This window comes from Pinus tabuliformis, chromosome 7 (genome assembly GCF_031772625.1).
Source record: "Pinus tabuliformis cultivar Carrire ecotype Pingquan chromosome 7, CPIR1, whole genome shotgun sequence".
In the NCBI taxonomy this organism is placed as follows: domain Eukaryota; kingdom Viridiplantae; phylum Streptophyta; class Pinopsida; order Pinales; family Pinaceae; genus Pinus; species Pinus tabuliformis.
The window spans coordinates 283,283,502-283,298,350 of record NC_142293.1 but is presented as its reverse complement, the minus strand read 5'-3'; the positions used below and the strand labels follow the sequence as shown (position 1 = coordinate 283,298,350).

At 40.4% G+C, this 14,849-nt stretch overlaps 1 protein-coding gene across 13 annotated transcripts in view; it reads left to right on the top strand.

The window, feature by feature from the left end:
* The window catches only part of LOC149246972 (uncharacterized), a 539,894-nt gene that overhangs the window by 391,785 nt on the left and 133,260 nt on the right, over positions 1-14,849 (top strand). For 11 of the 13 annotated variants that reach the window (XR_016266584.1, XR_016266583.1, XM_089458085.1 and 8 more), the window contains one exon: positions 3,275-3,340. The exons of the other annotated variants lie outside the window; for them this stretch is intronic. Coding sequence is in view for 9 of the 11 variants with exons in the window: in XM_089458085.1 (XP_089314211.1) it covers positions 3,275-3,340 (66 nt within the window). In the remaining 2 variants the exon portion in view is untranslated. The remainder of the gene's footprint in view (positions 1-3,274; positions 3,341-14,849) is intronic. 13 annotated transcript variants of the gene reach the window in all.

Sequence of the window (14,849 nt, the reverse complement as noted above, 5' to 3'; positions counted from 1 at the left end):
AGTACAAGACTCACAGTTCCAATGATCTGAAATGACCCCTAGCACCCTACTTAAAGGAAATGATCCCAACGGCTAGTTCGAGTGATCCGTGGCGAAATGATCTCGACCGTCGATGAGGATCAAGACATCTCTTAATCTCATCCGTCGAATTTGTTAATTTATTAAAAAATGAAATTCTGCATTTATTTACTCAAAAATATTATTATTTTATTATTTTAGGTTTTTGCTTTATTTTATTAATTTTTTATTTTTTATTTATTTTATTATTTTTTTATTATTATTATTATTATTATTATTATTATTTTTAATTTTTAATTTATTTATTTTTTAATTTTTTCAATTTTTTATTTATTTTTAAATGGATCCTCGAACTTAGCCTTCGGAAAAAACACCTAAGACCTAGGACCTAGGACTCATGAGGGGATTAAAACATTTTCTAACCCTCAAGACACTTTACATCATGACTTTTACAACTTTACATCTTAAGGGGGAAAGCCCATTCGCATAGACCCTCATAAACCACCCAGTTCTGCGACACAACTATAATCTAGCAGATTAACACACTAGGATTCTCCTAAGATTCTAATGACAAAATCCATTCCGGCTTTGGGGTTAGGCTGAAGGAAAACTCTGCCGATCATGGATCGGTGAGACGAAAAACCTTCCGGAACGTAGATTATCACTTAGAAAATTAGGTCCACCTAGGCAATTTACAGACATGACTCATATCTGCTAAGATCATTTACAATTTATACATGCAGACTGGGTTTACAACATAAATTGATCAAGCTGTCGATGACTGCAGAATGACACGGACATGTCGATCAAGCGCTACCCCTTTTTGCGAAGAAAAGGGGGTGTACTGCTATGGGTAGTTGACCAGTAGTGGTCAACATGGTCCACTACTGTGTTGGAGTTTGCTCAATTGGTCCTCCAAGTTTAAAGCAAATCCCATAGTGGAATCTCGAGATATAGCAACCCCTAGCCACGAGACCATTTCTTTCCCTAGGTTGATTTAGGTTAGTGTCCTCACTTGGATCATTGCATTGAAATCTCGAAAGAAAATTAGTCCTTTGATCCTATTCTCTTCCCTAATTAGGTCAAGCCCCTCTTTGGTTGATCAACTCCATACCCTTAACCTAATTTGGGTCCACTTGGGTTCTTTGTGGTCTCACAACTTTATAACTCAAATTTCACAATAACTACATAGAACCCATTTCTCCACAAGGATCCTTAAGTCTAGGAAGCCCCGTGTCAAGGCATATACTCCAAACTTAGGCTAGAGTATCCTCTTAGCCCTTCCTAGAGATCCTATCACCTTGCTTCTCAAGCAAGTAAGCTAGTTAATTGAGTCTATTTTGTGAATAGGCTCTAGGAATCTCTCTCCACCCATTCATTGGTCCATTCATCCTGGTGATTCCTCTTATATGGAGTCTCCTTTGATAAGTTAAAGTTCGTAAAGAGCAGGGAGCTTTAGCTGAGGTGATAGTGGGCTATCTCTCCATTGTTGCCGCTTGACCTAGTAGTTAGTTGCTTTTAGGATCCCCTCCTAGGATCCTTGCTAGTTTGAGCGGTAACATTTTTGCGTTGTTGTTGGGGAGGAAGCAGGTCTACCTCCCTAGTGAATCATTGAGGAATTGATTCATAAACGACAATTCAAATATTCCTCTGGTGACTCCATTCATTGTCCAATCCCCTAGTCTACTTGAAGGTGACAACATTCCTCCTTTAACTAGGGCCGCTGCAAGAAGGGGAGAACGAACTCCATCACCTGTTAGAACTAGCCTTCTCCCTGAATTTGAAAAGGTTGGTGATCACACCCCCGAGATGGCAACCGACTCTACCACTGGCCTAAACCAAGACCAACCAAAAATGTCACGAAGTGAGAGGCATTTGGTTAGTGTCTTTGCCCCTTTGAACTTGAGTAATGATCCTAAGCCTTTACCCAAAAAATATAATAATTGGCTACCCAAGTTCAAGGGTGATGCTACTATAAGTGCTCGTGACCATGTTGAAGAGTTCTATTGGACCATTTCTCCTAGATTAGTATTTGATGAAGATAGGATCATGATGCTTTTTGCATTATCCTTTGAGGGGCAAGCTAGGGAGTGGTATCTGAGTCTTCCCCCAGGATGCGTAGAAAACTTTGACCAATTTGAGGATATGTTCATGAGAAGATGGTCATGTGATGCACAAGGAACTTTCAACATTGAAAATTTTTACCAAATAAGTAGGGGAAGGGAAGATATCAAAGAGTTTATCCAAAAATTTGATAACGTAGTTAGGGATATCCCTGACCATTTGAGACTCCCTGATGCTAGTATACTTGACAAATTCATTAAAGTTGTGGGTGGTCATTTGACATATACATAAGGGATAAGAAACTTAAGACCTTGGCTGAGGATAAGGAGTTAGTGATGGAAGTTGAACAAAACCTGTGAATTTCCAAAATGGATATGGATGGACATCTTAAAGCTAAGGTTGAAGTCAAGAAGGGAAAATCCAAGGACCAAACCGAAGAAACCCTTCTAGTGCTCATTAAGAGACCTAGAAATAAGGGCACAAGACCTAGGGTTCAATAGATTTGACTAGTGTTGGAGCAACTCAAGGCCAAGGCAAGGAGAAAAGCTTTCATACATTTCTAGAAGGCACTATCCATGTTTGATGACTTCATGCCTTCATATCTTGATGTTTAGTTAGCATGATCTTTTGGAGTTATTGATTATAGGTGAAGGATAATTTTTAATTTAGAAAACGGTGTGTATTTGATTTGGTAGTCTAATAAACATGTACCAAAATTGTCTAGGAATCACTTGTATTTATTAGGGGTGATTACTTCTCTGAGGGAAATGTTCTCCCTCAAATTGGGCTCCTTGTTATACAACATTCTTTGATAGTAAGTTTGCTAAGAAAAAGGGATAATTTTATTTTTTTTGGTGAAAATACTTTAAAAAGTGATGTGGAAAGAAGGTGGTAACAAATGCTAATCTTACCTTTAAATGAATTACAACCTCATACACTGGTACTAACCATTCTCTGTAATCTTCACAGAATTCAAGAATACAAAATTTAGGATGCTTGTAAATTTTATAAACCCGGCAAAGACTCTAGAGACTCCTATTGTTATATCTATTGTCATTAGTGTAATGGAAGCTTTATTTAATCAAACTTTGTATTCCATTTAAGAAAATCGTGTAATTGCAATCACAATCATTCATGTAATTTTGATATATCTCATTTATCATACTCTAACTTGATTTTATGGTTACGGTAGGTGAATTCTCCTGGCTCAGTTCATTCAAGGAGGCCAATTTATGGATTGGATTGTGCAAGAAAAGAGGTGGAATTAAAAAAACAATTTTTATTTAGAAAAATTTAGAGTCTTGGTGATTTAGGATTTCTGATTATACGTTCAATTGCTGGGAAGATGGTTTAACATGAAAATATTTTTAAAATATGTTGTTTTGGTATGGCTTTTATCAAGACCTTTTTGTGCTTGATAAAACTATCCTAGACTTATCTGCGTCAAACACATATCTTAGCTTTGGCTCTATCTAATTGTTGTTATATTAATAGATTTAATGTCAATTTTTATAGTGAGTTATCAAATAATTTTCTTAGTTTACCTGTATTACTATCAAATACTAGTCTTACCTTCTGTCAATCAGGGACTTGACTCTACGAAAAGCCACTGTGAGAGATTTTGGATGGCCATTCATGTTTGTTGTTGGGTGATTATGCATTTTTTTTCCTCTGTAAAATACGTCTTATATTTTCAGTGTTACCTTCCCAACCTGCACTTCTTGTGATGATGTCCCAAGGCATAAGCAAAACCTTGGAGGAACCAAGAGGGCCTACCCGCTGTCACCACAGTAGCACCCTCTCTTACTTTAGGCCAGCTCTCCTCCAGCACAAGGGGCATATCCCTAGGATAGTATTGCCAAAGATATACATTGGAAGCTTAAGGTGAAATGCAGAGTTAATCTTTTGCAAAACAGTTTTTTGAAAATAAATTTTTAAAAGGTGATTGGTGGCCCAAGCCTAGTGTTTATCCATTGGGCAAGTGGATTCAAAATATAATCTAGGTAGGGAAGCAACTATGAGCTTCTTTCTTATATGATACAGGAGCATGAAGCTGAAATGAAAAAGCTACATAAATCCTATCTAGATGTCCACAAATGCATAATTTTATTTTTGAGGAATCTTAATAAGGAAAACTTCTAAAACATTTGTGAGGGTGTATTTATTAATAGACAGTGGGAATGGATACATATTGATGTTTCCAATTGTGAGTTTTAGGGCATCCTCGAAACTGATAATTACTTTTTATGTTTTTTACATTAGGTTAATCTTTTCTTGTAGTCTTTTCCATCATAAAGCAATTACATAGAGGAGCTCAACAGTAAAACAAAATACCGTAAGGATCATAAAGAGACAGCCACACAATAATGCAATTATTTACTTTGGGAAAACCCACATGGGGGAAAAATCCAGTAACCTTTTCCTTAGAGAAATTGTTAGTTTTTGTAGCATTGGTTGTTTTCTAGCCACGAAATTTGGTGGAGATACTAGAATACATGTAGTCTCCAAAACTCAGAAATTGTTTCTGGAAATTCTACCTAGATACGACTTAAGTAAAATAATTAATCATTTTTTAATGGTGCCTATGTGTAAACACAGGAAAATTGATTAATTAAAGGGTATTAATTAAGTCGTGGTGAGAATCTTCTAGAAGAAGACATGGATCGAGTCCTAGTTAATCTTAGCCATTGATTATGTTTTAATCTTGGCAATTGATGTCTCAACAAGAGATTATAAGAAGAAATTTGATGGGGGTTGGAGAACACACTTGAGACACCAATAAATTCTATTTTTCTAGGAAATCGATCTTCAGAGTCGCAGCATTCAGTTGTCGGAGGTGATTCAGTAAGATCGACGCAGTGAGAGAGGGGCAGGGATAGTAAGGTCGGGAGGAAGGTTTTTTAGTTCGGTGAGTGCATAACAGAGAGACAAAGAGTTCCACAGAGAGGTAGCACAGTGCTTCAGAGGGGATTCTGTATTTTTCTAGGGAGGAGCAGTGATTTAGTGCCAAAAGCCGGAGTGGGAGCCCGGAGGCCAGGAGTGTCCATTTCCCAGACAACAGTTGATCAGTTAGTGACAGAGATGCTGATCCGAGTTGTGTGATGCAGAACTACTTAGGCTGACGAAGGGACTGCGCAGAGGTATTAAAGAGCAGCTCATCTTAAGCCAAGATCAGTGTCGGATCATCGGTGAGAGTGAGATTTTTCTCACTAAAATTTTGTCAGTCATTTCTCTTTATGGATTGCTAGATTTGAGCATTCATAGATTTGTACTCAGATTTACTACTGCATAATAATAAAACCCTCAACCGCTGCACTGGTTTTCCCAAGTTGTGTTTTTCGGGGGACATTGGTCCAAAAATAACTGTGTATTTGTGCATCTATTCTTCCAACATTATTTTTTCTTCCGCACTATTGTATTTGTGAAGGCTGCAGTGTATTAGTTTCAATATTTACCGTAGGATGCAGTGAATAATTTGTTCAAGTTTATTTAACAAATAGAAGAAACTTAATTAGTTGCTGCAGTAGGATTCGAGGTTTCTGAATTTTCACATGGTATTAGAGCACATATCGTAAGCCGGAGAGCTCAGTAGCAGAAGGAAGGAGGAATTTCGAATCTCTGCAGAGGCAACAATTTGAAACCCTCAAGAGGTAGCACAGTCCTTGGGCCAGGAGGGTCAGTTTCTGAGGAAAATTTATTTCTCTGAGAGAGTCGACAGAGAATAGATTTTCCAGATCAGAGGTTACCAGAGGCAGGAGACACAATATTTTTTTGCAGAGTAGATCTTGAGCTAGGATGTAGTTATTTTGCAGCAGTTTGCTAGTGCAAAATAGCATCAGGAGGAAGGAAGAGAACACACTAAGGGAATTCTTTTCTCTGGGGACTTCTAGCCCAGAAGTTCGAATTTTCCTATCAGAGCAGCAGTAGTTGTGAGCAGGTTTTCCCACTCCAGCAGGGATTGTGAAAATCCAGTCAACAACTGTGCAAAGGAGAAGAGGAGGAATTCGACAATTATGCAGAGATGGCATCAGTAGGGCTCAGAGATTAAGGTCGATTGGAGGGAGCCTCCAACTATGTGATTTGGAAGGCAAGAATTTCCTATCTTCTAGATGAGTATGACCTCAAAGCTTTTACATCGATAGTGTGGTAGTTGTACCCGCAGATGTAGATTTGCTAAAGGCCTACAAGAACGAGATGGGAAAAGCAAAGAGGTTGATTCTCTATGGGGTTCGAGATCACATGGTGTCTCACATCGCTGGCAAAGATACTGCTTGGCAAATGTGGGAAGCACTTGCCACGCTATACGAGGGATCTTTCGAGCTACAAAAGATGTATCTTGAGGAGAAGTTGAGATGCACAAGGATGCAAAAAGCGGGGTGCATAGACCCTTTCCATACTAGGCTTCAGGATATCCGAGATCAGTTGTCTACAGTAGGTTCAACACCTCAGCCTACAGAATTAGTGCGGTTAGCTCTACACAATGTTTTCGAAGAATGGAAGGTCTCCGTTTAGAGTATTCTGGGCAAAGAAAAGTTGCCAGATTGGGATCGAATGTGGGTTGATCTGCAGCAGGAGGAGATGAGGCGATATTTGCTAAAGAGCACCATCAATGGCAGTAGCAGCAACAGTGGGAAGAAGCAAGTAAAGGAAGAGGAAAATGTGGCCCTCGCATCAAAGGGGCAGTAGGAGCAATGTAGGAGGAAGAAGGACCTTTCCAAGGTTAAATACTTCGGATGTGGTGAGCTTGGCCACTACAGAACCCAGTGTCCTCTCAGGAGGAAGGAAAAGGAGGAGAAGCAAGATCAACAGGCTGCATCCGCAGAGATCGACAGGTTGTCCTCCAGATTGGAGGAAGAGTTTGCCATGATCACTGATATACCTCCAGGAGTGAGGTGGGGTGATTTGGTTTTGTAGCCCCAGAGAGCTACAGGATGGGCAGGATTCTTGAGGAGGTCCACCTCATGAATCAATACCTTGCTACAAGAGCCCATAACATGTAGTAGCAGGATGGATCAGTGGCAGATGGTGCAGTCAGGTGCCAGAGTGACAGATGCAATAGCTAGTAGCAGGTCAGATACTGGGCAACACAATGCAAAGTTGGTAGCAGTACAGATGGCACAAAGCAGAGTTAGTAGCAGCGCAAAGTCTAGTAGTAGTTAGGACTCGGGTGACAGATGCATCATACTGATCATAGTTGATTCAGTGCTTTGGATGCTTTTCAATTGCAATAGTTGCAGTTGTAGCAGCAACAGATGAAGAGGGAGTTGCAATGCAGGTGCAGTGTTGGTAGTAGTTTAGTAGGGCTAGAAGCAGCACAGATGCAGCGTTATTAGAGTTGCACAATGATTGATGGGCAGTAGCAGACAGACATTAGCAGCATGACAAGAGGTGGTGCAAAGACATGGTGTTGTTTCAATGGGTTGCAGTGCTAGAACACATTCCTCACTAAGAGGGAGTGTTAGTTTTGATAGCATTGGTTGTGTTCTAGCTACGAAATTTGATGGAGAGGCTAGAATACATGTATTCTCCAAAACCCATAAATCATTTCCGGAAATTCCACCTAGAGATGACTTAATTAAAATAATTAATATTTTCTTAAAGGTGCCTAAGTCTAAAATTGGGAAAACTGATTAATTAAAGTGTATTAATTAAGTCATGGTGAGAATCTTCTAGAAGAAGACATGGATCAAGTTCTAGTTAATCTTAGCCATCGATTATGTTTTAATCTTGGCCGTTGATGTCTCAACAAGAGATTATAAGAAGAAATTCGATGGGGGTTGGAGAACACACTTGAGACACCAAGAAATTTGATTTTGCTGGGAAATCGATCTTCAAAGTAGCAGCGTTTAGATGTCAGAGGTGATTTAGTAAGATCGAAGCAGTGAGAGAGGGGCAGGGATAGTAAGGCTAGGAGGAAGATTTTCCAATCCAGTGAGTGCATAGCAAAGAGACAAAGAGTTCCATAGAGACGTAGCACAGTGCTTCAGAGGGGATTCCGTATTTTGTTGGGGAGAACAATGATTCAGTGCCAGAAGTTGGAGTGGGAGACCGGAGGCCAGGAGAGTCCATTTCCCAAACGACAGCTGATCAATTAGCAAGAGAGACGTTGGTGCAATTTGTGTGACGCAAAACTGCGTAGGCTGACGCAGAGACTGCGTAGAGGCAGTAGAGAGCAGCTCATCTTAAGCCAAGATCAGTGTCGGATCACCTGTGAGAGTGAGATTTTTCTCACTAGACTTTTGTCAATCATTTCTCTGTATGGATTGCTAGATTTGAGCACCCATAGATTTTTACTCAGATTTACTACTACATAATAATAAACCCTCAATTGCTACACTGGTTTTCCCAAGTTGGGTTTTTCTGGGGACATTGGTCAAAAAATAACTATGTAGTTGTGTGTGTGTGCATCTATTCTTCCAATATTATTTTTTCTTCCATAGTATTGTATTTGTGAACGTTGTTGTGTTAGTTTCGATATTTACCATAGGATGCAGTAAATAATTTGTTCAAGTTTATTTAACAAATAGAAGAAACTTAATCAGTTGTTGTAGTAGGATTCGGGGTTTTTGAATTTTCACATAAATAATCAAGTTCAACAGAGATACATTAGTCAAATACGAGGTCAAGCAGACCAAGAATGTAGCTAGATCAAATCTGGTCCACTACCTCCTAATCAAGTCAAACATTGCTCAATAACTTCGGCCTGCTCCTATACCATTCAACTTGGTCCTGCAACTCATTTACACTTCAGAAGTTCGGTCCTATAACACTGGATTATCTCAAGAACGTGACCTTGCTATGTCTCAGAACTTCGACCTTATCTGCCTCAAGAATTTTTTCCAAAGATCGTACCTCAAAAACTCATCTTTCTTTCCCGAGGAAGGTGCCTCAGAAACTCTTTTTCTTTCAGTAATGTGCTTCATAAATTTGTCTCTTTCTCTTGCCTTAAGAAGACCAAATTTTGCTTGAACAGAACAAATCTGAATCGTGTGTTGATAAGAGGTAGAATGCTTCATATCAATGTTGCACGACTTGCATAAGACTCGTCTGGGTAGTGACTCGTCGACTCGTATAAGACTCGGGAACGACTCGTACAAGAATCGTCAAAATACAAAAAAAAACTTAAAATATGGTAAATTTTAAGTACAAAAAAGAAACTAATGACAATTCCAATCCTTATAAGTTATAAAAACCACAATATATGCCATCATTCATAACATCATCTCATATCTATAAAGTACAACCTAACATATTCGATTTTTGTAAGAAAAACATTTATATACTAAATAAGGAAAGGAATCATGATTCCATAATTAAAATAAAAAATGGCAGCAAGTTCAAAATTAAAATACATGTCGTAAATGATAAATGATTTTCTCATGACAATCTTGAGTCTCATCACTCATGGACAACTACGCCGACAATAAGCCTTCGTGGAGCTAGTGCCAACATCGGAAGGTTGAAGCAACTATGAGGTAGGTGTATTTGGAGCCTTCATTTGAGATGGAAAACTGGAAAGATCCTCAATCTCTTCATCAAGCCAGCTCAAATCAGGGGAATCCTCCTCCACAACCCAATCAAACTCTAAATCAATAGTAACCAATAAAATTGGATTTGTGTAATGTCCTTTCCTAAATTATTTTGGAACAGGATTAATCTCTACATTTTGGGGCCCATTTGATTTTATTAGGAAGCTTAGGCATTAGTCGTAAGTTAGTTTGGGTTTCGTTTAGTAACACGTGGGGGCCACCCACACTAGGAAAATACTAACTCCCTAGTTCAAATTGCATGAGAGGGGAAGTCGATGGTTAAGTGAGGGACCCAAGAGGGAGGGAAATGGAGTAAAAAGTGCTCCACGAAATCTATAAAAGGAAGGCATCACTCCTCATTTGAGTATCTTTGGCATGTCAAATTTCTACTTGGTTGCTCACCCTTTCTTTAGGGGACTTTAAGTGCCATCCTAGGGAGGTTCAACCATATTATTTCGGAGGAGATTTTTAGTGTGGTTTCCAACAGTTGTATTTATTGTCTCTAGGTGGTGCATATTTCTAGAGGACGTAGTGGGAGAAGCCGAGTTGTGATTTTGACATTCTTTAGAGGAGCTTTGGCCGAGAGAAATTTCGGAAAGAAGGCTCTAGAGTTTTGTTACCATTGGGTGAGTTTTTGGGTTGGAGGAGAGAACTATTATTCCGTGCGGTTTTTGCACTTCTTGGGCCAATGTAGAAGGAGAATATTGGGCACACTTGGGAGGTGGAGACTCAGCTATTGAAGCTGATCCTTGTCGGGAGAGAGAAGGGAAACACTAATGGAGGTGATTGCTACTTTTCCGGAGTATTGGAGGGCGATTTTGTTGGAGTATTGGCTGGTAGTGTGCTTCAGCAGTCTTAGAGGGCGTAGGGCCTTTTGGGAGTCAAATTTGGGAGGTCAAAACTAGACCAAACCATTCTGGGTTTTGGTCAAGGAGCTTGAGGTTAATTTTGCTGCATTTTTTGAGGATTGGAGGTTGGGGTTCTAGTAGTTCCTTTCCAGCAGACAGTGCAGATTTACTGGGCAGTGCAGAGCATCATTGGAGCAACTATTATCAGCATTTGGCCTTATTGTTTTATCACCTGGGCTTTGTCATGTTTGCCATTGAGGTAAGCCGAGGTGCACTTCTTCTATACTATTGTACTTGCTCCATTTGATTAAAAGAATGGCTTAGTTGGTTCTTACTTCTAGAGTTTTTATGAGTATTTGTTGAATGCTTGAAATTTCTAGTGTTATATTTGTTTTTTCTTTACATATCATTATTTATCCAAGTTTGGAATATTGTATTGGTATTAGATCTCAGATATTGGCTCAGCCATGGGGGATTTTCCTATGAGTAAGGAGGACCGACAAAATATTACTTACAGGAGGCAAAAGTATTGGAGCAAGGAGAGGGAGTTGGAGATCACTCCAAACATAGAGGACCGTGGGAACGCAATGGAAACAGAAGACATGGGGGAGCCCAAGAGCATAGAAGAGATTTCCTTTGATAGTCTTTTGAAGGCTTTGAGTGATTTGGCAAAAGGGCAGAAGGAGATGCTAGATGAGATCAAAATGTAGAACCGGGAGCGGAGCACTCACCGGGAGTTTCTATTTGGAGAGACTTCGGGGGCCTCTCAACAGTTTGATCATCATTCACCCACTACGCAGCCTCCATCCTCGAGTGGGCCAACTCGAGCCACTCTACCTTCTTTCTTACCTTTGGCACAAGGTGAACCGAGAGGAGTTGAGGATTAATCACCTATGGGAGAGCATTTCAGGGAATGGCAGTCCATGGGAGCAGATTTCAGAGATGCACTATCTTTCAAAGACTTTTTCCAGCTCAAACAAAATGAGAAGGGGAAGGGCTATGGAGCCCATGGTACGCAGAACTATGAGCTGCATCGCACCATTGGGAAGATGTACTTCCCCACCTACGATGGCACTACCAACTGCATAATACGTGCTTGGGTTGAGAAGCTGGACACATATTTCTAGCTCAACAGGATGACAAGGTAGAGGCCATTAAAATGGCCACATTTCATTTGGAGGGGGAGGCACATGATTGGTGGTTTCATGGATTTTCCACTCTGGGGCATGCCAAGGTGACCTCCTATGAGGATTTCACACGGAGAGTAGTGGAGCATTTTGATCGGAGGGATCTGGAGGCTCACTTCAAGGAGTTGACCCAGCTCACGCAGGCAAGACATCCCGAGCATTATATTTCAGAGTTCCTGAGGGTCTCAGTTATGGTGCCAGATTTGTCAGATGCTAGGGGAGTATACACATTTGTGGAGGGGTTGATGGAGCCACTGCAGGGACTGGTGAAGTCATGCAAGCCCTCTACTCTACTAGAGGCAGTGACTTGTACGAGAGACTTGTAGGGGGGCATCCCCAAGACTCAGGCACCCTTTCCACCACACACTCCCTACCCTCAAAAGGGAAGTGACGCGAGAGTGCCCCCAGCACAGAGAGCAGCCCGAGGGCGAGGATAGTTGGACGATGAGACCAGGAGTTACCTGAGGAGGAGGAAGTTGTGTTTTACATGTCGGAAGCCATGGGCACAAGGCCATTGATGCACAATAGGCAAGGCCCATTACATCGAGGTCTTCTTGGACTGCGATCAGGAGGATGAGGTGGAGTTGGAGCTTGGTGGGGGAGATAGTGAGAATCCAACAGAGAGGGGACCACCACCACCACCACCACCACATGGAGGTGCACCTTTTGCACCAACTGGGGGAGTCCTAGCTTCTTTGTGTGGGGTTCCCAAATTTTTGACCATGAGGATCAGAGGCACAATGCAAGGGTAGCGTGTCTCAGTTTTAGTAGACAGTGGGGCCACCCACAATTTTATTGATGCTCAGATGGTCCAGAGGAGAGGCATCACCACTATAGAGTTTGAGGGGTTTTCAGTTCTCGTACCAAGTGACAGAACTATGCAGTGCACTCGATATGTTCCCGCTCTGACAGTAACCATGGGGAACTATTCGATGACAAACCATTTCTTCATGGTGGATGTACTGGACACCAATGTGGTGATGGGTTTCCAATGGTTGTATTTACTTGGCCGAGTTACCATCGATTGGAGGAAACTAGAGATGGAGTTTACCTGGTTAGATGGTAAGCTAGTGGTTCTTCGGTGCATGCATTCATATCCTACACAGACAATTTCCGCCCACAGGATGGAGGCTGATTTGAGGTATGGAGACATAGCATGGGCAGTAGAGCTGAGGATTTCTGAGGGTGGGGGTAGGGCCAAGCCACCACATCCAGACATACAGGCAATACTGGACAAATATTTGATAGTCTTTGGAGATATACCACCAAGGAAACCACCTGACAGGGAGTTTGAGCACACTATAGAGCTGGAGTCTAGTGTGTAGGCAGTCATTACTACACCCTATAGGCATCCCAAAGCCTATAAGGATGAGATTGAGAGGGCCATCAGGGAGCTATTGATGTTGGGCTGCATCAAACCGAGTTCTTGCCCATTCATGTGCATTGACTACAAGGCACTCAACAAGAAGACATAGAAGAATCAATATCCCATTCCATGTATTGATGAGTTGATGGATGAGCTTAGAGGAGCCAAATACTTCTCTAAAATAGATTCGTGATCTGGGTATCATCAAATTCGAGTGAGGGAGCAGGATATTCCGAAGATAGCTTTCAGATGTCATTATGGGCATTTTGAGTTCTTCGTCATGCCTTTTGGGTTGACCAATGCACCTGCTACCTTTCAGTCATGCATGAACCATGTGTTCAGAGGTCAACTGAGGAGATTTGTATTGGTATTCTTTGATGACATCTTGATCCACAGCAGGACGTGGGAGGAGCACTTGCAACATCTACAGATGGTGTTGTGTATCTTGGAGGAGCAACAGTTCTACGCCAAGATGTCCGAGTGCGAGTTTGGGCACACAAAGATGCTCTACTTGGGGCACATCATAGGCGTAGATGGGGTCTGTTGTCGCGCAGATTGACACGACAACACTCAGACCGGGGGCTGTCACTCTGATCCCCGATCCCTCCGTTTAAGCCTGTCTCCCGCGGCTAAGGGGGGTAGTCCCTGTGAGATGATGAGACCAACTGTCGACCAGTTGGTTGGGAGACACGAGATACGATATAAAAAGCACTCGATGGATTTGATTAATTTAGCAGACCAGTGCCTTAAGAGATTGTGGTTAAAACGATTACTTGTTAAATGATATAAAAAATATGGACCATGAACAGTAATCATCTATCATCAGCTAAATCACAATGCTCTTAGAATGACCAAAACGATATCCAGCAATTGAGAATTTAGAAAAGATGAATGCTTTAAACCACCACGAATCATAAACCATTAACCAGATATCAATTTCGCATCTCGACTTGAAAAAATTCAGATCTCAGCATGAAAGATATAACATGAAAAACCACTGAAACTGGAAAAACTAATTTTCCACAAAATTTTAATATTTTTTAAATTTTTTAAATCTTTTTTCAATTTTTTATTTTTATTTTTAAGTTTAAAAAAAATAATGAACTAATTAAAAAACTAAATATTAAAATCTAATACTAAAATCTAAAATAATTAAAATCTAAAAATAAAACTAATCTAACAAAGCCTAAGTCCTTTTTTATTTTATATTATAAAAATCTAAAAAAAAAAGGAAAAATCTAAAACTAAAATCTAACAAAACCAAAATATAAACATTTTTATTTTATTTTTATTAATATGAAAACTAACTAAAAGCAAAATCGGATTTCTTTTGTTTTTTTTTTTTTAATCTTTTACAAAACTAAAATAAACCAAAAGTAAATCCTACATTAAAAGATCGAAATTTTAATTTGAAAACTGATAAACTAAAACGAAATAAACGTAAGCTGTTAAAAAAAATTCGAGCTGCCAGTTCAGACGGAAGCCGTAACCCTAGATCACAGGTTAACCACGTATTGCATATATGATGATAAAGAGCTGAAAATTACCGAATGCGTGGAGAAAATCTCGACAGGGATAGAATGCCGCAGACAGAGAAAGACTTAAATCGATTTGGAACTTACCTGAGTGTGATTTACCTGGCCCGATGGAATCTTTTCAATGCGTTGAACGATTTCGATACCTGGTGTCCGCTATGTATCAACCAGATTTCGATTGCCACCTACGCTGAAGCCGGCTCATTTGCGTGAATGAGACTGCTGGTCAATTTTGTACGGCGGACAGAGCAGTGTGGAGACGGGTACCCGCGCGGAATGATCCTTGACACTCATCCACAGGC